We start from the raw sequence: 25,934 nt of genomic DNA on the forward strand, positions 1-25,934 counted from the left end.
TCTTGTTCAGTGGTGTTCGGGTTCAGCCTTCCATACCTCGAATGCGTCTCTGAGGCTTGAACACCCTGTACTTCTGTGTCTTTTTCAGTGCTGGTTGGGTTCAGCCTTCCATACCTTGACCGTGTCTCTGAGGCTTGAACACCCTGTACTTCTGTGTCTTGTTCAGTGGTGGTCAGGTTCAGCCTTCCATACCTCGACCGTGTCTCTGAGGCTTGAACACCCTGTACTTCTGTGTCTTGTTCAGTGGTGGTCGGGTTCAGCCTTCCTTACCTCAGCTGTGCCTCTGAACCTTGATCACCCTGCACTTCTGGGCCTCCAGGGAGGTTGCAGTTCTATAACATGACAGCATTGGAAGATAATGGCTTTAGTCACTTCACATTTGTTTCTTCTCACAACTTTGGCAGCTAATTTGCATCTTTCTGGCTCAACGCATTTGCTTGTCACCCCGTTCACTATTTGAAACAAAACTTTTGATAGTTCTGTGTTCACTCCCCAATATTTTAGCAATTTCAGGAGTACTGCATTCCTCCCTAAGGCTTGTATCAATTTATTTTTCAGTTGGTTAAATCATTTTTTTTTTTTGGCCCATTTTACCTGAATACAAATACATATCACCTGATCTCCTTCATCTAATAAGCATCGAGTTTATACAGCTTGGAGGTGGAAAATCGGCATAAAAATGATGATCTGTTCAAAATACTCACTGCCTAATAATTCTGTACACAGTGTAGACACATGGATGTGTATAAATTAGGTGGGAAGTTAGGAATCTAACGATCTTAAAAGTCAAGATGGTCAAGAAAAGACATTGTTGTGATTTCTAATACTAAAAATAAGAGGATGAATATTTATTGGTTGGGATTACAGAAATGTAATGGTTATTCAACCATTAGAAAGTCAAGGAGAGAGTATTTATTGAGGAGTCTGGGTCAGCCATGGCTTGGTCACAATGTGTATAAATCTAGGTCATCCTCTTACTGCTGATCATACAGCGGAGTGATTGTTCCGTCCTTCCACTCGATCAGGATCTCTCCATGCCTCAGGGTCGTTGAGTTAGAATCTGGACCCGGATACTCAGACAGGTCGACCTTGCCGGTTAAAGGGGATTGCTCATAGGGAGAACCAAATTTATGGTGAGGTTTGACATGATTTGGTAGTGCTGATAAAAGTTTCCGTTTCCTGGAAGGTAAAATAATATTTTAATATTACACCTTTAAATTTATGTATAACATTTGCTAAATATTCTGTACTAGCCTTGTAATGAGTATTTAAAGAGGAATTGTCATCAGGTCAAAAGTGGCCAGTTCCTGTTTCTATTATATTCTTGCTACTCCCTTGTGTTATCTGTTTTCTGTTTTTTAAAAATCCGCCATACCGTTCAAGAGATATTGGCCTTTATATTTAGTGTTAATGTTTCTGGCCTTTACTAAGGGGAGTGGCTCACAGGGTAATAATGTGTAAAAGCCCAAAGACACGCCCCAGGAGGATTATGTGAGCCACGCCCCTTTAGTAAAGGTCATAAAAATTAGACCGAGATAAAAAGACCCATATTTCTGGCACTATATGGTGGATTTTTAAAAAGAAAAAAATGGAATCTTCAGGACAGCATCAGGAATAAAATAAGAGCAAAAACTACCCACTTTTGACCTGGTGACAGGTTCTCTTTAAATCAGACTTACTTGTTGACACGGACATTCAGTACAAGTATGATCACCCCCAGGATGAATGTAAAGGGGCTTAAAATCAACATGGCGATTCTCCATCCACTGCCTGTGAGAAGAGGAGGAATATTGAATAATAATGAATGATAGTCCACAATACTTTGTAAATTACTTTCATCATATAACTCTATAGGGATCAGAATTTTATTTTTATAATACACAGCCCCAAAGCAAACCACATGCATCATTGAAAGAGGGGGTAGACCCCCGAAGCGTAAGGAAATGATTGCACAGTTGTAACTTAGAGTGAATATGTTTTTCATTATTCACTGTTTTAGCGTATTTGAAAGATGCCAAGATAAAAACGTTTCTAAAGTGCTAGAGAAACTTCTTGAGTGGTGTCCTTTCTAATATACTGCATACAGGGTCCCTTGCTTTCATTTGCAGGGCTACAGAGTTTACAAAATGTTTTTGGCCTGCAGCCTCCAGTAGGGGGAGCTCTCTGTATACAGCTCTCACAGAACTCAGTATCCAACAGGTTTTCAGATTTCAGAAAACCCCCAGCCCCCTGCAGCTATTTGTTTAATAAGAAAAAAACGTGCTGTTTCCTCTGCCACCCTTCCGTTCAGCACTAAGATTACGACTCTGCTAGAGGTGCCTGATTGGTTGCAGCGCTGTCCACATGACTTCAGCGCTGCAGACAACTACAAACATTGAGAGCAGCGTCAGAAACTGAGTGCTGGACCCGGGGAGGGTGATTCAAGAATTATTTTTTTTTTAAACAAACTTCAGACGGGGGACCTCGGAAACCCCCTTCTTCAGTAAGCTAAAAATTTCAAATGACCAACCAAGCTATACGATATGCAGACTTTCTGGAAAATTGGTGCATGGCCGGACAGTTTTCTTTTTATAGTGGTTTTTTTTTTTGTTTTTTTTTTTAAACCTGTGCCATTTAAGAAATATCTTTTTTGGGGACATAGCATAGTGAAGACTTGTTTGCTGGACAAGTGTCACTTTTTATTGGCACAGTCTATTGTAGCATATTATGCACTTGTGGCACACCAGGGTCCTGGTCGTCACAGTGACATTGCTTTCCTCACGGGGAGAGTGATGTTACATTTGGAAGCGATGAAGGATATCTTTTATCAGGTAACCACAATGCACCCAACAGGTTCCCACTCCAGGCCACAAGGGGGAGCTTTTGATCCTATTTCTAGGTGACTCCCCTGCATATGTATATATGAGTGGTTTGGAGGGAAGTTAGTCAGATTCTGTCAGAGGACAGAGGAGAGAGTAGTCAGACATGAAGTGTCAGAAGGACTGAAGGAGCCGTGAAGCCAGAGCCGCTACAGCTCCTAAAGAAAGAGATATACAGAAGGAAAGAACATCGTTCAGTGAGCGTGCAGGAGAGCAAAGCACAGGAGAGTAACATCAGGGGAGACCAGCTATGAGCAGGCTGCCTCCCTCTGAAGCGTAGATAACCGGTAGCCGGAACACCGAGGTTGTAAGGGACTCTACGACTTACAGCAGAGACCGGCAGGACAGCTGAACTGCAAGTTACCTGTCCGCCACACACACCTGAGACACAGTAACACATAGAGCCCGGGGCGTGATAGAGTCCCTGTAAAAAGACTCGAGTTACCTGTCATACAGGTATTGTCCTATCCTATATGGGGGACAGAGAGAAGAACTGTGAGGACCTTATCTGAAGTCATAGGTGGTAAGGGACTACAACACCACCGCACTAGAGGAAGGATTTTAACTCCACCTGGTAAAGGGGAACTCTGGATTCGCTTCCAAGCCGGCCGGAACCTGCATGCCCTGTGATCTGGTGCTGCCTGAAGTCTTCAGTAAACTAGGTAAAGAGACTGCAAATCTGTGTCCTCGTTCTTTACTGCGCCATTCACCATCTTCCATCTCCACAGCGGGAGCCCTGGGGATATACTTCACCTGTGGGAAGGTATACCATCTAGCTGCCATAACATCACCCTAGAGGATCACTTAAAGCAGCGTTGGTCCCCACTGAACGAATACCACAGGTGGCGTCACGAACATAAACTTTATTCAATTTTCTCTTTTACATGGGCGCCCAGGGCCACGGACAGGGTCGCCACCGTGACATCCTCCTGTGAACACCGGACCCAGTACCGGGTACCCCACGGCCCTGGCGGGTGACTTACACTAAAATACAGCAAAACATTATTTCTGGGGTTCAGATTAAGAAAGGAAAAAAAAAGCAATTTTGCCATTGGTTTCGGGGTTACCTTTTTACTGTAGTCAAAGCACAGTAAACATGACATGTTTTTTTTTTGTAGCTCTGGAAAAGTACAGCAATATCACATATACTAGATGGTGGCCCGATTCTAACGCATCGGGTATTCTAGAATATGTATGCGTAGTGTATAGCACAGCCCACGTAGTATATTGCACAGCCACGCAGTACATTGTGCAGCCCACGTAGTATATTGCACAGCCCACGCAGTACATTGCGCAGCCCAAGCAGTACATTGCGCAGCCAACGCAGTACATTGCGCAGCCAACGCAGTACATTGCGCAGCCCACGTAGTATATTGCGCAGCCCACGCAGTATATTGCGCAGCCCACGTAGTATATTGCCCAGCCCATGTAGTATATTGCCCAGCCCACGTAGTATATTGCGCAGCCCACGTAGTATATTACGCAGCCCACGTAGTATAATGCGCAGCCCACGTTGTACATTGCGCAGCCCACGTTGTATATTGCGCAGCCCACGTAGTATATTGCACAGCCCATGCAGTACATTGCGCAGCCCAAGCAGTACATTGCGCAGCCAACGCAGTACATTGTGCAGCCAACGCAGTACATTGCGCAGCCCACGTAGTATATTGCGCAGCCCACGCAGTATATTGCGCAGCCCACGTAGTATATTGCCCAGCCCACGTAGTATATTGCCCAGCCCACGTAGTATATTGCGCAGCCCACGTAGTATATTGCGCAGCCCACGTAGTACATTGCGCAGCCCGCGTAGTACATTGCGCAGGCCATTTTGTACATTGCGCAGCCCACGTTGTATATTGCGCTGCCCACGTTGTACATTGCGCAGCCCATGTAGTATATTGCGCAGCCCACGTTGTATATTGCGCAGCGCACGTAGTATATTGCGCAGCCCACGTTGTATAGTCACATAATATATTGCGCAGCCCACGTAGTATAATGCGCAGCCCACGTTGTACATTGCCCAGCCCACGTAGTATATTGCCCAGCCCACGTAGTATATTGCGCAGCCCACGTAGTATATTGCGCAGCCCACGTAGTACATTGCGCAGCCCGCGTAGTACATTGCGCAGGCCATGTTGTACATTGCGCAGCCCACGTTGTATATTGCGCTGCCCACGTTGTACATTGCGCAGCCCACGTAGTATATTGCGCAGCCCACGTTGTATGTTGCGCAGCGCACGTAGTATATTGCGCAGCCCACGTTGTAGTCACATAATATATTGCGCAGCCCACGTAGTATAATGCGCAGCCCACGTTGTACATTGCGCAGCCCACGTTGTATATTGCGCAGCCCACGTAGTATATTGCACAGCCCACGCAGTACATTGCGCAGCCCAAGCAGTACATTGCGCAGCCAACGCAGTACATTGTGCAGCCAACGCAGTACATTGCGCAGCCCACGTAGTATATTGCGCAGCCCACGCAGTATATTGCGCAGCCCACGTAGTATATTGCCCAGCCCACGTAGTATATTGCCCAGCCCACGTAGTATATTGCGCAGCCCACGTAGTATATTGCGCAGCCCACGTAGTACATTGCGCAGCCCGCGTAGTACATTGCGCAGGCCATGTTGTACATTGCGCAGCCCACGTTGTATATTGCGCTGCCCACGTTGTACATTGCGCAGCCCACGTAGTATATTGCGCAGCCCACGTTGTATATTGCGCAGCGCACGTAGTATATTGCGCAGCGCACGTAGTATATTGCGCAGCCCACGTTGTATAGTCACATAATATATTGCGCAGCCCACGTAGTATAATGCGCAGCCCACGTTGTACATTGCGCAGCCCACGTTGTATATTGCGCAGCCCACGTTGTATATTGCGCAGCCCACGTTGTATATTGCGCAGCCCACGTAGTATATTGCGCAGTCCACGTAGTATTGCACAGCCCACGTTGTATATTGCGCAGCCCACGTTGTATATTGTGCAGCCCATGTTGTACATTGCGCAGCCCACGTAGTATATTGCGCAGTCCACGTAGTATATTGCGCTGTCTACGTTGTATATTGCGCAGCCCATGTAGTATATATCACAGCTCACGCAGTATATTGCGCAGCCCACATATTATACTGCACAGCCCACGTAGTATATTGCGCAGCCCACGTAGTATATTGCGCAGTCCACGTAGTATATTGCGCAGCCCACGTAGTATATTGCACAGCCCATGTTGTACATTGTGCAGCCCACGTAGTATATTGCGCAGCCCACGTTGTACATTGCGCAGCCCATGTAGTATATTGCGCAGCTCACATATTATACTGCACAGCCCACGTTGTATATTGTGCAGCCCACGTAGTATATTGCGCAGTCCACGTAGTATATTGCGCAGCCCACATTGTATATTGCGCAGCCCACATATATTGCGCAGCCCACGTTGTATATTGCGCAGCCCACGTATATTGCGCAGCCCACGTAGTATATTGCGCAGTCCACGTAGTATATAGCAATGTAGGCATGATATCCCTGTTAAAAAAAAGAATTAAAATAAAAAATAGTTATATACTCACCTTCCGTTGGCGCCTGGATCCAGGCAGTGGTTACCGATGCTTGGGATCCAGCAAAGCTCCGCCGAGCCGCTCGCGCCAGCCGCCATTTTCCGTTCCCAGGATGCATTGCGAAATTACCCAGAAGACTTAGCGGTCTCGCGAGACCGCTAAGTCTTCTGGGTAATTTTGTAATGAATCGCCGGGAACGGAAGATGGCGGCCGGTGCGAGCAGCTCGGCGGACTACGGAGTGTGAGTATAGCAGGTTTTTTGTTTTTTTTATTATTTTGAACATTAAATTTTTTTACTGTTGATGCCTCATAGGCAGCCTCAATAGTAAAAAATTGGGGACACACAGGGTTAATAGCAGCGGTTACGGAGTGCGTTACCCGCGGCATAACGCGGTCCGTTACCGCCAGCATTAACCCTGTGTGAGCGCTGACCGGAGGGGAGTATGCGGGCGCCGGGCAGTGAGTGCGGGGAGTAAGGAGCGGCCATTTTCTTCCGGACTGTGCGCGTTGCTGATTGGTCGTGGCAATGGTCGTGGGCGTTTTGCCACGACCAATCAGCGACTTGGATTCCATGACAGACAGAGGCCGCGACTAATGAATATCCGTGACAGAAAGAAAGACAGACAGACAGACATAAGTGACCCTTAGACAATTATATAGTAGATATTATTTCTTTATGGTTTACAAATTTTACAAATTAAAAAACTTTTTAAAAGAAAAAAAGAAAAATGTGTTTATCTTACTCACTGAGCCACCATACTAACCACTAAGCCATTGTGCTAACCACTGAGCCACCGTGCTAACCACTGAGCCACAGTGCTGCCTTTTGTTTAATTTTTTGCCATGTTTTGAAACCTATAACTTTTTTGAGAACTTGTTTTTTTTGCTTTTTTTTATGGTGGGGTGAGCTGAGTATTGGCACTATTTTATTTCAGCATACAGTTTATACAACTTTTGCTCAATGTTATACCATTTTTTGGTGAGGTGAATGATAAACAGCAATTCTGGCATTTTTTATTTATACTATGCTGGATAAAAAAATATGATATTTTAATAATTTGTACCTTTTCTAACACAATAATGCCAAGTATGCTTAATTTTTTATATTTAGGAAAGGGAGGCGATTTAAGCTTTGCTGTGTTTTTAGAAAAAAATATTTTCTACGTCTTCTTAGAGGACTAGAACCTGCGATCCTTAATTTGCTGGTACAGTACATAGCAATACTTTTCAGTTGACAAAGAGGGGACACCCTACTCAGCCTAACCCCTTGTATGACGTGACCGCTATTGACTTTTGCTAAATTCCCACAATTGGAATAATCTCTGACAACAGTAGCAGCAGATAGATGTCACCTGTGTATCACAGCCAGCATCGGCTATGTCTGGAGTACGAATGCATCCATACAACATACTGTATATGAAAGTCACATGTCATAAAGGAATTAAAAATTGTTCACGGTTAAAATAATAAAAATACATAATTGGAATTGCTGCTGAAGTATCAACCAAAAGATTATAGTTGAATAAAAATTTTACCAAATGCTAAAAAAGGGAACAAAAATTGAAAAAAAACAGTTGATATTGCTGGTTTTTTTACTATGTTTCCACTAAAAAATAATAAAAGTTAACCCAGAAATTGTACAAATCACAAAACCTTACGCTACAAAAAAAACAAGCCATCTAAAACGTAACTCACCATCCTCCTCCACGACATAGATACTTTCAGTTAGATTCTCCCAGGAATTGACCTCCCACTCATTACCTAAAAAAGCATTAATGGCGAAAAGAGAATGAGACACCTACATGGCTTCATACCTGACATTGCAGATGCTGTACAGCTCCAAATTCTCAGGTCTACAACTGATAGGCTTAGCTAAAGTACAAATTCCAGACTTGATTTGGGTTGGGTTGACGAGGACCGACAGACCCATTCCTTACAGTCATTTTATAAGTGGCAGTCTCCGTGCCAAGCAAGACAAGCTTAGCTGTACTCCAAAGCAGGGTCTTCATGATGGGCCCTATCCTCGCTCTTTGTCCCTGCTTTTCAGCTAGAAGTCAGATGAACAGTTCTCAATGTATCAGGCACAACATTTCTTGTTTCCAGGCATTACTAGCCATCCCTCATGGACTATCCCTACATTTACTGGCTCTGTCAGATGCGGAGTTTCCCATCCAGTTCCGCCGTACACCCGAGATCCGTTACCTTCCCTTCACGTGGTTCCTTTTCTATCTTCCTCTGTACATCAGAGGATGAGACACTCTTTGTGACACCTGTAGCCAGCCTTGAGCTCCGGACGTTGCATGAATGTCCGCAGGGAATTTCTGTAAGGCCTCCTACTGCCCCGAACAATGGATTACCATTTTCGCTATCAGTCCACTGCACCCTGAATTTGACCTTGGTTAACAAACTTCCCTATCTGTCTGTCTATAAGGAAGCAGTCCCTTTTTACTGTGGCTTTCCTCTCCCACTATGGGCTAGACCCAAACTTTAACTATATCTGCCCCTCACAAACACTATACACTACATTTCCATATACTAAGCACATTACACTTGCAATGCTTAATTAACCGAAAAAACACCTTCACACTGAGCCAGTAAAATATACGTAAACTTTATTAAACACCATAAAAACAGCTATAAAAGGCTAGGTATCTTGCCACAAGCACAGGCAAACAAACAGGTGGGTAGCCCAGGTTATACCTCCAAATAGTGGTACCATGTAAACAATACACAAGAGGTACAAGTAACAATGAGTAATAAATATAAGGTGCACAGGTTATAACATAATAGACATAGGTATAGTTACCAATGGAGTACTCCTGAGGACCCACCACACCCGACGCGCGTTTCGCAATGAAATGCTTCGTCCAGGGGTAATATATATATATCTGCCCCTCACAAACACTATACACTACATTTCCATATACTAAGCACATTACAATGCTTATCAAAGTCTTTCTTACCCTACAGTCACTACCTTATGCCCTAAAACTGAACCTATGTCTTACTCTATACTTTATACATTACCATATTACAATATATATAAAATACACATAACATTATTCACACAATGCTACAATGCAATTTGTGGCTTCTTGAGCACAAACGTGGCAGTACAGTCCACCACTCTTACATTAATACCAGAGGAGGTCAGTTATGGAGACAGCAGAGCGTTGGGGACTTTTCTGCCTTCTGCTCCTCAGCCCTCGGGGACCCCGCTCTGTAACGTTACAGGGTCTCCACTTCATGGCTGAGTTACTGCGGCTCCTTCGGTTTTGCAATAATATCACTTACAGGTGATGGGGGGAATATTTAGGACAAAGAAATGTCCTGACCTGACTTGTTCCCCTGGTGGCTCCTATTACAGCTGGTATCGGACAGTAATGCCTACCTCTTTGTAGGAGTAATACTTCATAGAGAAATTCCATAATAAAGACAATCATTCCTATTTATAGCATTCCATTATACTTACTGGTGTCTGTGGTGTAAGTCAGTGCAGGCATCTGCGTCGCTGTGATCCTCTCGCTCATGTTTGGCAGACGGAGAGTCGATTTTATTTCATCTGTGATGTTGCTGGACTTTTCTATTAAAATACAACAGTCACTGTTATATGATGGATCACTGAACAAGGGAAGATATATATATATATGATGTATAGATGTATATATACAGTATAGAAGATTTCTATACTGTATATATACCGTTTTTCATTAAGTTTTCCATTTTATACATACAGTATTATGCTATGTATCTACTTATACTGTCATTTTCCGTATATTCCTTTTTTATATATTTGTGTATGGATTCACAGAGTCTCTTTATCTGTTTGTATTTACTGACCTAGTCAGACTCATTACTGATATGTTCCTTTGCTCCTCACATAGCGACAGTTTGCGAAAATAATTGCCAAATGGAAACATCACTACAGTCACAATTAAGGTGCACTACAGAATTATTCAATGTAACGTGCACTACGTTAATATTTTGCATGAACTGAGTGTTCAGTGAATATTTTCAACTACATCCTGGGACTCCACTTACACCTCAATTATACTAGGTGTGCGCACTTTGAGCTTCATTACAGATTAGGAAACACTAACAGTGCTTCCTCCTCCGGACCCAGCTCTGCTATGTAGCCAGGATGCAGAAAATATGCTGTTAATATTTTAACCCCTTAACCCCCGAAGCTTATTGGTTTTTTCGTTTTCGTTTTTCACTCCCCTTCTTTCCAGAGCCATAACCTTTTTATTTTTCTGTCAATATGGCCATGTGAGGGCTTATTTTTTGCGGGACTAGTTGTACTTTTGAACAATACCATTGGTTTTACCATGTCATGTAACAGAAAATGGGAAAAAAAATCCAAGTGCGATGAAATTGCAAAAAAGTGCAATCCCACACTGGTTTTTTGCTTGGCTTTTTTGCTAGGTTCACTAAATGCTAAAACTGACCTGATATTATGATTCTCCAGGTCATTACGAGTTCATAGACACCAAACATGTCTAGGTTATTTTTTATCTAAGTGGTGAAAAAAATTCCAAAGTTTGCTAAAAAGAAAAAAAAAATTGTGCAATTTTCCAATACCCGTAGCATCTCCATTTATCGTGATCTGGGGTCGGGTGATGGCTTATTTTTTGCGTGCCGAGCTGATGTTTTTAATTATACTACCTTTGTGCAGATACATTCTTTTCGTCGCTCGTTATTGCATGTTAATGCAATGTCGCGGCGATGAAAAAAAAAGTAATTTTGGCCTTTTGATTTTTTTTCTTGCTATGCCGTTTAACAATCAGGTTAATCCTTTTTTTTATTGATAGATCGGGCGTTTCTGAACGCAGCGATACCAAATATGTGTAGGTTTGATTTTTTTATTGTTTTATTTTGATTGGGGCGAAAGGTGGTGATTTGAACGTTTATATTTTTTAAATTTTTTTAAACACTTTTTTTTATTTTTACATGCTTCAATAGCCTCCATGGGAAGCTAGAAGCATCCACTACTCGATCGCCTCTACTACATAGAAGTGATGCACAGATCACCTCTAGGCAGTAGAATTACAGGCTTTCTATGAGCGCCGACCACAGGGTGGCGCTCATAGCAATCTGGTTGTGATGGCAACGCACCGATGACCCCTGATCACGTAACAGGGGTCAGAGTTTGACAGCAGCATTTAACTAGTTAATGGGTGCAGGCGGATCGCGATTCCGCTTGCGCCCATTGCGGGCACATGTCAGCTGTTGAAAACAGCTGACATGTCACGGCTTTGAGGTGGGTTTCCCGCCGGAGCCCACCTCAAAGCGGGGGGATACTGCCAGCTGACGTACTATTCCGTCAGCTGGCAGAAAGGGGTTAAAATACCCTCCCTACCCAGGTCTTTTAGGATATTATGGGGGCACAGTATGAGAAATAAATAAAAAATAATAATTACGTAAAATAAAAATGAAATACTGCCAGTCTGAAAATCTGCCTCTCGCCCTGCTCTCATAATAAAATAAATTTACCAATTTATAAAAATAATTTCTATGGAAAGGGAAATGCAAGGTAATTTTTTGTTTTAGCAGTCCAACTGCTCAGTGGCATAAATGGCATCACTAAATGCCTCGGTTCACTGTTCAACCCACTTATTTAGATTACTGCCATTCATTCTATATTGATTGACAGTGTTGGCTTGCCCAAAGCCAGTGCAATCTGAAGATAAATCTCCATTCTGTAATCACTGTGCAGAAGAGACCACAGAAATCACTCTCTCCTCACTTCTAACATTGCTTGTGTTCTCTGCTATGGCTTCAGTGCAGAAGAGACCACAGAAATCACTCTCTCCTCACTGCTGACATTGCTAGTGTTCTCTGCTATGGCTTCACTGCAGAAGAGACCACAGAAATCACTCTCTCCTCACTTCTGACATTGCGTGTGTTCTCTGCTATGACTTCAGTGCAGAAGAGACCACAGAAATCACTTTCTCCTCACTGCTGACATTGCTAGTGTTCTTTGCTATGGCTTCACTGCAAAAGAGACCACAGAAATCACTCTCTCCTCACTTCTGACATTGCTAGTGTTCTCTGCTATGGCTTCAGTGCAGAAGAGACCACAGAAATCACTCTCTCCTCACTTCTGACATTGCGTGTGTTCTCTGCTATGACTTCAGTGCAGAAGAGACCACAGAAATCACTTTCTCCTCACTGCTGACATTGCTAGTGTTCTTTGCTATGGCTTCACTGCAAAACAGACCACAGAAATCACTCTCTCCTCACTTCTGACATTGCTAGTGTTCTCTGCTATGGCTTCAGTGCAGAAGAGACCACAGAAATCACTCTCTCCTCACTGCTGACATTGCTTGTGTTCTCTGCTATGGCTTCAGTGCAGAAGAGACCATAGAAATCACTCTCTCCTCACTTCCACTCACTCTGGCATCCTACAGGCAACACGTGTCCCTGTCGTGGTGTACTACTGAGTGTGGGGTACATCAGTTTTACTTCAGGGCCGCAGGCCTCCATTGGCTCCAGGTCACGGATTCCATAAAAACAATTTACAAACAAGCACACAGGATAAGGCCCAATGGATGCCGGACACAATTTCAGCCCAGATTCACGGTATGAGTAGAGAATTCCTCTTACTATCTTCGGTGGCACTAGGAATTCATCTCTGCTTGTAGCAGTATATTCGGATTCCATCTCTCTCTGCCTCTGAGAGCTTGAGTCCAATATCTCCTGCAGCTCCGCAGGAAGAGTGCACCCAGAGGCCCCGACGTCTATCTCGAGATTCCCAGGCTGGCAAGGGGACTCGTGTGGAGGGGTTCTCTGGCAATCCACTGCCCCGAGTATTAGGCCCACATTGTCCCTAGCAACCTCTCAATTCACTCTCACTTCCTGAACTTAACTCTCAATTCCTCCTCTCTCAACTGGGCCGGTCTTTACAGTTAACCCTACCTAGGCCATACTGCAGCCCCTGAGGGTTCTACCTTCAGAAACACACATTTAACCCAGCAGAACATCACCTCCACCACTACGGCACATATATACAATAAACTTTCATTTTGGTGCAATGGAGTAAACAATTTGAAAACAAAAAGAACAATTTTTATTATTACTCCATCTCCTTCAAGGCCATGTGGTTAGTTTGAAGTATAATTTTGGGTTGCAGACTCACTTAATGACCTCTTTCACATGCCACTTTTTTGGTACATATGCTATTTGTTCTTTTTACGGATAGACCATGGACTGATTACAATGAATGTACCTTTTCACATGTACTTGACCATGAACCTTTGGGTGACATTTGCCATCTTATGGGAAACAGAGGAATACATCAAGCCTTTACATTTTGGGCATGGGAAATTTACATAGGGTATATATTATATAAATTTTGACATACTCAGACCAATACACGGACAGCCCAATGACCAAAAATATGCTGGTCTCAAGCTAGTCTTCAGCTGGAATCACACATACAGTTTTTTTGGCAGCTTTTGGTGAAGATTTAAGAGCCAAAGCAAGGAATAGATATACAGGGAATGGGAAATATTAAGATGACACTTAAACTTCTTTTTGTCTTATCTATTTCTGGCTTTTTCTTAAAACCTGTATTAAAAACTGCATGTGAGTTTCTGGATGTAATGAAATTGTCACATGATTATTACAATGAATGTATTATTATTATCTATATTATTATTATAATGACTAATAATGCACTTTAGATGAGACATGGCCCCTATAATTCATTTTTTGTCTTACTTTCATAGGATAATGTTGTCACTTGCTCTGGATCCTTCTTGGTACTTTGCTCGGGAGGCGATGATGGGCTGAAGCTCCCTGGACTATTGCTCTCTCCACAAACTGATAAATCCAACAGTGTTTTCCATTTGCTGAGCTTATCCACTCCACTTGACATGAACACTTTTTTGGTCCCTTGCTTGGCAGTCAGATGTAAGTTATGACCATAGAGCGTAAGGTAACCCCTTGGGTCACACAGCCAGACCTGGTTCCTTCTCCGCTCACAAGGTTCTATCTTCAGGGTGTGAAAGTTGTGGGATTTCATCACTGTTAGGCACTTGTTGCTATAGACATTGATGATGGATTTGGTGCCTAGGTCCCAGGTCCAGTACTGATGATCAGAAGTAATTTTACACTTGGCCAATGATACTCTGCCGGTGTCTTCAGCCGCATGGATACACTTCTCCAGCTGGAGGTTTCTTATCATGAAGTTCTGACCTTTGGTGACTGTAGATAAAGAAAAATGCTATAAAAACTTTTTGTGTCACATCTTACCCAATAATAACTAATTACAGAGAAAAATATAAAATAAAACTGTGTTCCTCATTACCCACTTGGACTACTGTAACCTCTTCATTCTAAAATGTGTCTATACAAATGCACAGAGAATGGGAAACAAACAAGGAGAATTGAAGCTACTAACACAGGAAGATAGATATAATGTCATAGGCATCACTGCAACTTGGTGGGGTGATACACATGATTGGAAAACACAAACATTGAAGGCCACAACTTATTTATTAGAAACAGGATTAAAAAGAGGGGAGGAGGTGTTTCATTGTATGTTAGGAAAATGTATATCTCCACAGAGATCCAAGCTTCAGAGAATGGTAGCTCTGAAGAAACTGTTTAGGTAAGAATTCAAGGAGAGAACAGAAAGGACACTATTTTACATGTTTTCTATAGGCTACCTGGACAGACTGAAGATATGGATGAACTCTTTTTACATCAGATGTCTCTGTTCTCAAAAAAGTATGACATAGTGATCATGGGAGATTTTAACTATCCAGATATTTGTTGGGAATCCATCTCAGTCAAAAGTAATGGGTCTGGAAAATTCTTAATCTTCTCTTGCTGACAACTTTAACAGAGAGCAAGAGGATCTGCAATCTTGGACCTAATTCTTACCAACAGGCAGTAAATAGCTGATGAAGTAAAGATGGCCGGGAATTCAAGAGGCAGCGATTATGCTATCCTTGAATTTTGGAATACAAGAGGAGAAAGAACAGTGAGGACTCAAAATTTAAGTATGGACTTCAGAAAATCAGATTTTAATGGACTCAGTAAGGCAGCACTGATGTCCTGGGTTCAAATCCCACCAAGGACAACATCTGCAAGGAGTTTGTATGTTCTCCCCGTGTTTGCGTGGGTTTCCTCCAGGTTTGCTCCCACATTCCAAAGACATACTGATAGAGAATCTAGATTGTGAGCCCCAATAGGGACAGTGCCAATAATGTTTGTAAAGCGCTGTGGAATTAATGGCGCTATATAAATGAGTAAAATAAGTACAGTTTGCTAAATTAATTCTCACCGCACAATCAGTAACAATCCCGAAAAGAAGGAAGAATTGAAAGCATTTAAAGAGACCAGGGTGGGTGAACACAGAACTTAATCACTTCTTAAAAAAGGAAAAAAAAGTATATTAAATAGAAAGAGGAGGGCATATCTAAAGAAGAATATAATGCTGTCAGTAGGGAATCCAGGTCAAGCGTTAGAAGAGCTAAAGCCAGTAATGAAGTGAGGCTTGCAAGGGAGACCAAAAGTAGTAAAAAAGGATTTTGGGGGTAAGTCAAAAGCAAAAGAAAAGTCAAAGATGCTACAGGATTTTTACAGGATGAAAAGGTGAAGTGGTCAAAAATTATGTTGAAAAGGCAGAACTTTTAAATTCCTTTGACAAAGCATAAACGCACATCAGGAACATTGTAAGTTTATCTTCTTATCCCGCAAAGACAGGACAGAGTTCTTTGCACCCACAAAAGCTGTTGGTGAGCTGGCTATATCCCTCTCTTTTTCCTTATACATGCGTTAGAAAGCATAATTATGCTCTGAAGATCCCCAAGGACACCATTGAAATGTCGCATCATCGTAATGAAAATTAGTCAAATAATGGGGCACATAATTTGTAGTAGACATTGCCCAAAAACAGGAGATAAAGGTTCAAAACATCCTTATTCCAGCACACAAGAAATGCAATGTTTTAACCTTCCACAGGTCTTTTTCTAGCAAGTGGGTTATTTGGGACTTCATCCTTAGGGCTGTCCCACACGTCCAGATAATTCCGGTACCGGAATAAATCGGTACCGGAGTTATCCGTGTCCGTGTGCCTGGGAACTCACGTAGGCCATATGTGCGGCACACGTGTGCCGCCCGTATGGCGAGTGGGTACCACACGGAGCGTGTGGTACCCACGCGTGTGGTACCCTGCATCGTGCTGAAGCCGCGATTCATATGTTCCCTGCAGCAGCGTTTGCTGCAGAGAAAATATGAATAATAGTGTTTAAAATAAAGATCTATGTGTCCGCCGCCCTCCCACCCCCTGTGCGCCAGGTCAGGTAATACCTGATAATACAATGTCTGACCTGTTGTATTGCAATGCGCAGTGGTCATACATGCGCCATCACGGATATTCGTGATATCAGTATGTGCCCGCTCTGATACTGCATGTGATACTAGAATGTGTCCACTATCGTTCTCACTCTTATGGGAATACTTATTACATCTTGTGTGTCCAGAAATAGTTTTTTTCACTGGCGCATATTTGTTTTTTTAACATCAGCACAGATTGTGAGCTATGGATATACTGATAAGAAATGTAAACTTTGGCCGCGATACATAAAAGTTGTTAGGAGCCCAGAGGGATGGCCATTGTCTCGCAGATCACAAGATGGGAAGAAACAGTAACATTAAGTAGTCAGACAGGAAATACCGGCTACTGCCAGGACACCTACAGCAGAAGGACAATTACATTAAGCTTCAGCAATGCAACTAATAGAATGCTATACAGCAGGGAGAAATGCAAAATTCCACATCTGGGCAAGAAAAACAAAAATTACATCTATAGAATGGGAGGAGTAGAACTAAGCAACAGCACGCGTGAAAGAGACTTGGGTATACTAATAGATTAGAGACTGCACATGAGTCAACAGTGTGATGCAGCAGCAAAAAAGGCAAACACAGTTCTAGGATGTTTTAAGAGAACCCGCAAAATCCGCTTGAATAGCTATGAAGGTGTAACAACCCTGCTGGCATCACTGCATGGCCTCCCATCCCCCACCTGCATTACACTCAAACTCACTTCTCTGGGCCATCTTGTGACTTCTCTCTGCTGCCAGCTCCATGCTGTGTGCATCATGTCTGCTGCTTGCTCTGTGCATGCTCTGTCTGTGTGCAAAGGGGTCAGCGCCGGCAACTCCTGAGTCTTATTGAGATTGTGTGCACCTTGCTAAGGTGTCCCCGGCTAATCTCCATGACGCTTCCTGTACTTAAGACATCCCCACCTATTGTGTGCTGACGTCACCGAAGATGGGGAAGCGGTGACGATCTCGCCACACATCTCCAATGACTATACCTGTAATCCGTTCCTAGGAACAACTCCGCCGTTTGGATGATTTCTTCTGGATAACAGGCAGAAGATGGTTCCTATGTGGATACCTTCAGCGTCCTTGTGGCCGGCTGGTGAAGGTTTCAAAACAGAAGTTTGTTCACCTTAATTTTTCTCTGACCGGGTGGAGGTGTTGTTCTCCACACTCATCACCAATGACTTTTCTTGTGTCCGTATCTAAGAAAATCTCTGCTACCTGTCGGGCAAAAGTTGAACCCTATGAAAAGGTTTCCAGTTTCCAAGTGTCCGGCTGGTGAAGATGTTAAGACAGCAGCATTCAAGTCCCTGTTACCTATGTACCTGGAGGAGGTGGTCGAGCTCATTGTGGAAGCTAATCCTGTTGAGCACCAAGACACTTTGTTTTCTGAGATTCATGGTGACTAGGGTTGAGCGATACCGTCCGATACTTGAAAGTATCGGTATCGGAAAGTATCGGCCGATACCGGCAAAGTATCGGATCTAATCCGATACCGATACCCGATACCAATACAAGTGAATGGGACTCAAGTATCGGACGGTAAATCAGCCCTTTCTGTCCTTCTATATGGGGTTCTGGAGGGGGGGGAGAGTGTGGGCGGTGCGTGGGCGGAGACTGCGTGTCTCTGTGCGGGCGGGGTCTGTGCGGGCCTGCCAGGGATCTCATTCTATGCGGCCGGCGCTGTATGCCCAGGCTTGATGCGGCGTGCCGGGGCTTGATGCGGCGTGGGAGGGCTCTGCGGCGTGCTGGGGGGGTCTATGCGGCGTGAGGGGGTCTAAGCGGCGTGCTGGGGGGTCTATGCGGCGTGAGGGGCTCTCTGCGGCGTTCTGGGGCGTCTATGCGGCGTGCTGGGGGATCTATGCGGCGTGAGGGGCTCTCTGCGGCGTGCTGGGGCGTCTATGCGGCGTGCTGGGGGGTCTATGCGGCGTGCTGGGGGGTCTATGCGGCGTGCTGTGGGGTCTATGCGGCGTGCTGGGGGGTCTATGCCGCGTGCGGGGGTCTCAGCGGCGTGCGGGGGTCTCTGCGGCGTGCTGGGGGGTCTCTGCGGCGTGGGGGGGGGTCTCTGTGGCGTGGGGGGGGGTCTCTGCGGCGTGGGGGGGGTCTCTGCGGCGTGCGGGGGTCTCAGTGCGGGCATCGTCCGATGGGACTACAAGTCCCATCGGGCTATGCCTGCTACACTGACAGTGATTGACACATTAGCCAATGATGGGACAGTAGTAGTCCCATCATCCGGCTAATGTGTTGAATGAAAAAAAAAAAAAATACTCCATACATACATTCTACATACATACATACATATAGACATACAGTACATTCATACATTACATACATGACATACATTACATTAAACATAGATTACATACTCACCATTACTTGTCATTTTGATCCCCGAAGCCAGTGTCATCTATAAAAAATGTGAAAAAAACAAACAACCAATATACTCCCTGTCCGCAGAAATCCACGAGTGTCCCACGACGATCTCCCGTGGAGAGCAGCAGCATCAAATAATGCGACCGCTCTCTAGGGGCTCAGAAACACAATGACGGGAGGAAGGTATCCTTCCGCCACTGTATTCCTCCGCCGCTGTAAAAAAAAAAAGTCCCTAGTCTCACTTTATGGTATTGCTGTATGAGACATTTTCCCATGCAGCAATTATATAAAGTGACACTTTGAACTCAGGTAACCTCAGTGATGCACTGCAGGAGCCATTGTCTCCTGTCAGTGTGTCACTGAGGGTCCTATAGAGCAGTGACGTCACCCGATGTCACTGTTCTATAGGGGAGATCGTCGTGGGACACTCGTTATTAATTGGACTACGGCGGACAGGTAGTATGCGGTTTATTATTTTACGTTTTTTGCAGGCGCTGAAGTATGGTAAGTATGGTGAAATGAAGAATATTAAAATACTTTTTCCTAATGTGTGCGTGTTTTATTAACCCTTTTCTTACTATTGGATTAATAACGGATAGGCGTCTTATTGACGCCTCTCCGTTATTAACCCGGCTTAATGTCACCTTACAATAGCAAGGTGACATTAACCCCTTATTACCCCATATCCCACCGCTACACGGGAGTGGGAAGAGAGGGGCTAAGTGCCGGAATTGGCGCATCTTACGGATGCGCCATTTTCGGGGCGGCTGCGGACTGGTATTTGTAGCCGGGGGGGGGGGGGGGGCAATATCCATGGCCCCTCACTAGGCTATGAATATCAGCCCGCAGCTGTCTGCGTAGCCTTTCTGGCTATAAAATATAGGGGGACCCCACGTCATTTTTTTTGGGGGTCCCCCTATTTTAATAGCCAGTAAAGGCTACGCAGACAGCTGCGAGCTGATATTCATAGCAGGCTACAAATATTGGCCCCCGGCCGTCGGCTTTCCCCCTCTGGCGCAGAAAATTGCGCGGGAGCCCACGCCGTTTTTTTTCATTTTTTTTTTTTTTAAATTCAACGCTCATAAAGGCCTCTTTCACCCTTGCGTCAGTACGGGTCCGTCGCTATGCGTCGAGCCGACGTACCGACGCACGTTGTGAAATTTGTACACGACGTGGGCAGCAGATGCAGTTTTTCAACGCATCCACTGCCCATTCTGAAGTGCAGGGAGGAGGGGGCAGAGATTCTGCTGCGCATGCGCAGTAGAAAATGGCAGACGCGACGGACAAAAAAACGTTCACTTGAACGTTTTTTCGTGCCGACGGTCCGCGAAAACTCGACGGATCCGTTGCAGAACGGACGCGACGTGTGGCCATTCGTCGCGATCCGTCGCTAATACAAGTCTATGGGGAAAAAAATGCATCCTGCGAGCACATTTGCAGGATCCGTTTTTTTCCGCCAGATCCGTTTTTTCAGTCGGATCCGTTGTTTTCCGCCAGATCGGTTTTTTTCCACCGGATCCGTTTTTTTCCGCTAGATCCGTTTTTTTTCCGCCGGATCCGTTTTTTCCTGCCGGATCCATTTTTTTCCGCCAGATCCGTTTTTTCTCATAGAGTTGTAATAGCGCCGGATTGCGCCTGATGGCCACACATTTCATCCGTTTTTTGCAGGATTCGTAAAAAAAAACTTTCCGCCGGACGGAAAACTCATAGGAACGTTTTTTGTCCGTTATTTTTCATGCATGTTTCCATTCAAATCATGCACATTTTCCGTTTATTTATTTTCCAAAAACCTCATCAAAACCTGCATCAAAACTAAACTGCATGAAAAACCGCACCAAAAACCTGCATCAAAAACAGCATCAAAAACCGCACCAAAAACCTGCAGCAAAAAAAGCACCAAAACTGCATCAAAAACTGAACCAAAAACTACATCAAAAACCGCACCAAAAACATGCAGCAAAAAAGCACCAAAAACTGCATCAAAAACCGCATCAAAAACTGCACCAAAAACCGCACCAAAAACCTGCAGCAAAAAGCACCAAAAACTGCATCAAAAACCGCATCAAAAACTGCACCAAAAACTGCATCAAAAACCGCACCAAAAACCTGCATCAAAAAAAGCACCAAAAACTGCATCAAAAACTGAACCAAAAACTACATCAAAAACCGCACCAAAAACATGCGGTTTTTGATGCAGTTTTTGGTGCTTTTTTGCTGCATGTTTTTGGTGCGGTTTTTGATGTAGTTTTTGGTTCAGTTTTTGATACAGTTTTTGGTGCTTTTTTTGATGCAGGTTTTTGGTGCGGTTTTTGATGCGGTTTTTGATGCAGTTTTTGGTGCTTTTTGCTGCAGGTTTTTGGTGCGGTTTTTGATGTAGTTTTTGTTTCGGTTTTTGATGCAGTTTTTGGTGCTTTTTTGCTGCAGGTTTTTGGTGCGGTTTTTGATGCAGTTTTTGGTGCAGTTTTTGATGCGTTTTTTGATGCAGTTTTTGGTGCTTTTTGCTGCAGGTTTTTGGTGCGGTTTTTGATGCAGTTTTTGATGCGTTTTTTGATGCAGTTTTTGGTGCTTTTTTGCTGCACCAAAAACCTGCAGCAAAAAACACCAAAAACTGCATCAAATACTGCACCAAAAACTGCATCAAAAACCTGCAGCAAAAAAGCACCAAAAACTGCATCAAAAACGGCATCAAAAACCTGCAGCAAAAAAAGCACCAAAAACAGCACCAAAAACCCGCAGCAAAAAAAGCACCAAAAACTGCATCAAAAACCGCATCAAAAAGCTACATCAAAAACAGCACCAAAAACTGCATCAAAAACCGCATCAAAAACTGCACCAAAAACCTGCAGCAAAAAAGCACCAAAAACTGCATCAAAAACGGCAGCAAAAACCTGCAGCAAAAAAAGCACCAAAAACTGCATCAAAAACCTCAACAAAAAGCTACATAAAAAACAGCACCAAAAACTGCATCAAAAACCGCACCAAAAACCTGCAGCAAAAAAAGCACCAAAAACTGCATCAAAAACTGAACCAAAAACTACATCAAAAACCGCACCAAAAACATGCAGCAAAAAAGCACCAAAAACTGCATCAAAAAACGCATCAAAAACTGCACCAAAAACTGCATCAAAAACCGCACCAAAAACCTGCAGCAAAAAGCACCAAAAACTGCATCAAAAACCGCATCAAAAATTGCACCAAAAACTGCATCAAAAACCGCACCAAAAACCTGCAGCAAAAAAGCACCAAAAACTACATCAAAAACTGCATCAAAAACAGCACCAAAAACCTGCAGCAAAAAAAGCACCAAAAACTGCATCAAAAACCGCATCAAAAAGCTACATCAAAAACAGCACCAAAACCTGCATCAAAAACCGCATCAAAAACTGCACCAAAAACTGCATCAAAACCTGCATAAAAAACTGGTGCAGTTTTGATGCGGTTTTTGATGCAGTTTTTGCTGCAGGTTTTTGGTGCGGTTTTTGATGCAGTTTTTGGTGCAGTATTTGATGCAGTTTTTGGTGCTTTTTTTGCTCCAGCTTTTTGATGCGGTTTTTGATGCAGTTTTTGGTGCAGTTTTTGATGCGGTTTTTGATGCAGTTTTTGGTGCTTTTTTGCTGCAGGTTTTTGGTGCGGTTTTTGATGCAGTTTTTGGTGCTGTTTTTGATGTAGCTTTTTGATGCGGTTTTTGCTGCAGTTTTTTGGTGCTGTTTTTGGTGCTGTTTTTGATGTAGCTTTTTGATGCGGTTTTTGATGCAGTTTTTGGTGCTTTTTTTGCTGCAGTTTTTTGGTGCGGTTTTTGATTCAGTTTTTGATGCAGTTTTTGGTGCTTTTTTGCTGCAGGTTTTTGGTGCGGTTTTTGATGCAGTTTTTGGTGCTTTTTTTGCTGCAGTTTTTTGGTGCTGTTTTTGATGCAGTTTTTGGTGCAGTTTTTGGTGCTGTTTTTGATGTAGCTTTTTGATGCGGTTTTTGATGCAGTTTTTGGTGCTTTTTTTGCTGCAGTTTTTTGCTGCAGTTTTTTGGTGCGGTTTTTGATGCAGTTTTTGATGCAGTTTTTGGTGCTTTTTTGCTGCAGGTTTTTGGTGCGGTTTTTGATGCAGTTTTTGGTGCTTTTTTTGCTGCAGTTTTTTGGTGCTGTTTTTGATGCAGTTTTTGGTGCAGTTTTTGGTGCTGTTTTTGATGTAGCTTTTTGATGCGGTTTTTGATGCAGTTTTTGGTGCTTTTTTTGCTGCAGTTTTTTGCTGCAGTTTTTTGGTGCGGTTTTTGATGCAGTTTTTGGTGCTTTTTTGCTGCAGGTTTTTGGTGCGGTTTTTGATGCAGTTTTTGGTGCGGTTTTTGATGCAGTTTTTGGTGCGGTTTTTGATGCAGGTTTTTGGTGCGGTTTTTGATGCTGTTTTTGATGCAGGTTTTTGGTGCGGTTTTTCATGCAGTTTTGATGCAGGTTTTGATGAGGTTTTTGGAAAATAAATAAACGGAAAATGTGCATGATTTGAATGGAAACATGCATGAAAAATAACGGACAAAAAACGTTCCTATGAGTTTTCCGTCCGGCAGAAACAGTTTTTTTTAACGAATCCTGCAAAAAACGGATGAAATGTGTGGCCATCAGGCGCAATCCGGCGCTATTACAACTCTATGAGAAAAAAACGGATCTGGCGGAAAAAAATGGATCCGGCAGGAAAAAACGGATCTGGCGGAAAAAAACGGATCTGGTGGAAAAAAACGGATCCGGTGGAAAAAAACAGATCTGGCAGAAAAAAACGGATCCAATGTAAAAAAAACGGATCTGGCGGAAAAAAACGGATCCGGTGGAAAAAAACCGATCTGGCGGAAAACAACGGATCCGACTGAAAAAACGGATCTGGCGGAAAAAAACGGATCCTGCAAATGTGCTCGCAGGATGCATTTTTTTTCCCCATAGACTTGTATTAGCGACGGATCGCGACGAATGGCCACACGTCGCGTCCGTTCTGCAACGGATCCGTCGAGTTTTGGCGGACCGTCGGCACGAAAAAACGTTCAAGTGAACGTTTTTTTGTCCGTCGCGTCTGCCATTTTCTACTGCGCATGCGCAGCAGAAACTCTGCCCCCTCCTCCCCGCACTTCAGAATGGGCAGTGGATGCGTTGAAAAACTGCATCCGCTGCCCACGTCGTGTACAAATTTCACAACGTGCGTCGGTACGTCGGCTCGACGCATAGCGACGGACCCGTACTGACGCAAGGGTGAAAGAGGCCTTTATGAGCGTTGAATTTAAAAAAAAAAAAAATGGAAAAAAACGGCGTGGGCTCCCGCGCAATTTTCTGCGCCAGAGGGGGAAAGCCGACGGCCGGGGGCCAATATTTGTAGCCTGCTATGAATATCAGCTCGCAGCTGTCTGCGTAGCCTTTACTGGCTATTAAAATAGGGGGACCCCCCAAAAAAATGACGTGGGGTCCCCCTATATTTTATAGCCAGAAAGGCTACGCAGACAGCTGCGGGCTGATATTCATAGCCTAGTGAGGGGCCATGGATATTGGCCCCCCCCCCCGGCTACAAATACCAGTCCGCAGCCGCCCCGAAAATGGCGCATCCGTAAGATGCGCCAATTCCGGCACTTAGCCCCTCTCTTCCCACTCCCGTGTAGCGGTGGGATATGGGGTAATAAGGGGTTAATGTCACCTTGCTATCGTAAGGTGACATTAAGCCGGGTTAATAACGGAGAGGCGTCAATAAGACGCCTATCCGTTATTAATCCAATAGTAAGAAAAGGGTTAATAAAACACGCACACATTAGGAAAAAGTATTTTAATATTCTTCATTTCACCATACTTACCATACTTCAGCGCCTGCAAAAAACGTAAAATAATAAACCGCATACTACCTGTCCGCCGTAGTCCAATTAATAACGAGTGTCCCACGACGATCTCCCCTATAGAACAGTGACATCGGGTGACGTCACTGCTCTATAGGACCCTCAGTGACACACTGACAGGAGACAATGGCTCCTGCAGTGCATCACTGAGGTTACCTGAGTTCAAAGTGTCACTTTATATAATTGCTGCATGGGAAAATGTCTCATACAGCAATGCCATAAAGTGAGACTAGGGACTTTTTTTTTTACAGCGGCGGAGGAATACAGTGGCGGAAGGATACCTTCCTCCCGTCATTGTGTTTCTGAGCCCCTAGAGAGCGGTCGCATTATTTGATGCTGCTGCTCTCCACGGGAGATCGTCGTGGGACACTCGTGGATTTCTGCGGACAGGGAGTATATTGGTTGTTTGTTTTTTTCACATTTTTTATAGATGACACTGGCTTCGGGGATCAAAATGACAAGTAATGGTGAGTATGTAATCTATGTTTAATGTAATGTATGTCATGTATGTAATGTATGAATGTACTGTATGTCTATATGTATGTATGTATGTAGAATGTATGTATGGAGTATTTTTTTTTTTTTCATTCAACACATTAGCCGGATGATGGGACTACTACTGTCCCATCATTGGCTAATGTGTCAATCACTGTCAGTGTAGCAGGCATAGCCCGATGGGACTTGTAGTCCCATCGGACGATGCCCGCACTGAGACCCCCGCACGCCGCAGAGACCCCCCCCCCACGCCGCAGAGACCCCCCAGCACGCCGCAGAGACCCCCGCACGCCGCATAGACCCCCCAGCACGCCGCATAGACCCCCCAGCACGCCGCATAGACGCCCCAGAACGCCGCAGAGAGCCCCTCACGCCGCATAGATCCCCCAGCACGCCGCATAGACGCCCCAGAACGCCGCAGAGAGCCCCTCACGCCGCATAGACCCCCCAGCACGCCGCTTAGAC

General features: G+C 44.2%; 1 protein-coding gene across 1 annotated transcript in view; it reads right to left on the reverse strand.

The window, feature by feature from the left end:
- Nucleotides 1-259: 259 nt before the first annotated feature.
- Nucleotides 260-25,934, reverse strand: part of LOC143805313 (uncharacterized) — a 67,481-nt gene continuing 41,806 nt past the window's right edge. The window contains exons 2-6 of the mRNA XM_077284504.1: nt 14,137-14,622; nt 9,887-9,997; nt 8,110-8,175; nt 1,680-1,770; nt 260-1,179 (exon numbers count right to left, since the gene is read on the reverse strand). Coding sequence (XP_077140619.1) covers nt 975-1,179; nt 1,680-1,770; nt 8,110-8,175; nt 9,887-9,997; nt 14,137-14,622 — 959 coding nt within the window. The 3' untranslated portion in view covers nt 260-974. The remainder of the gene's footprint in view (nt 1,180-1,679; nt 1,771-8,109; nt 8,176-9,886; nt 9,998-14,136; nt 14,623-25,934) is intronic.

This window comes from Ranitomeya variabilis, chromosome 1, assembly GCF_051348905.1.
Source record: "Ranitomeya variabilis isolate aRanVar5 chromosome 1, aRanVar5.hap1, whole genome shotgun sequence".
Lineage (NCBI taxonomy): Eukaryota > Metazoa > Chordata > Amphibia > Anura > Dendrobatidae > Ranitomeya > Ranitomeya variabilis.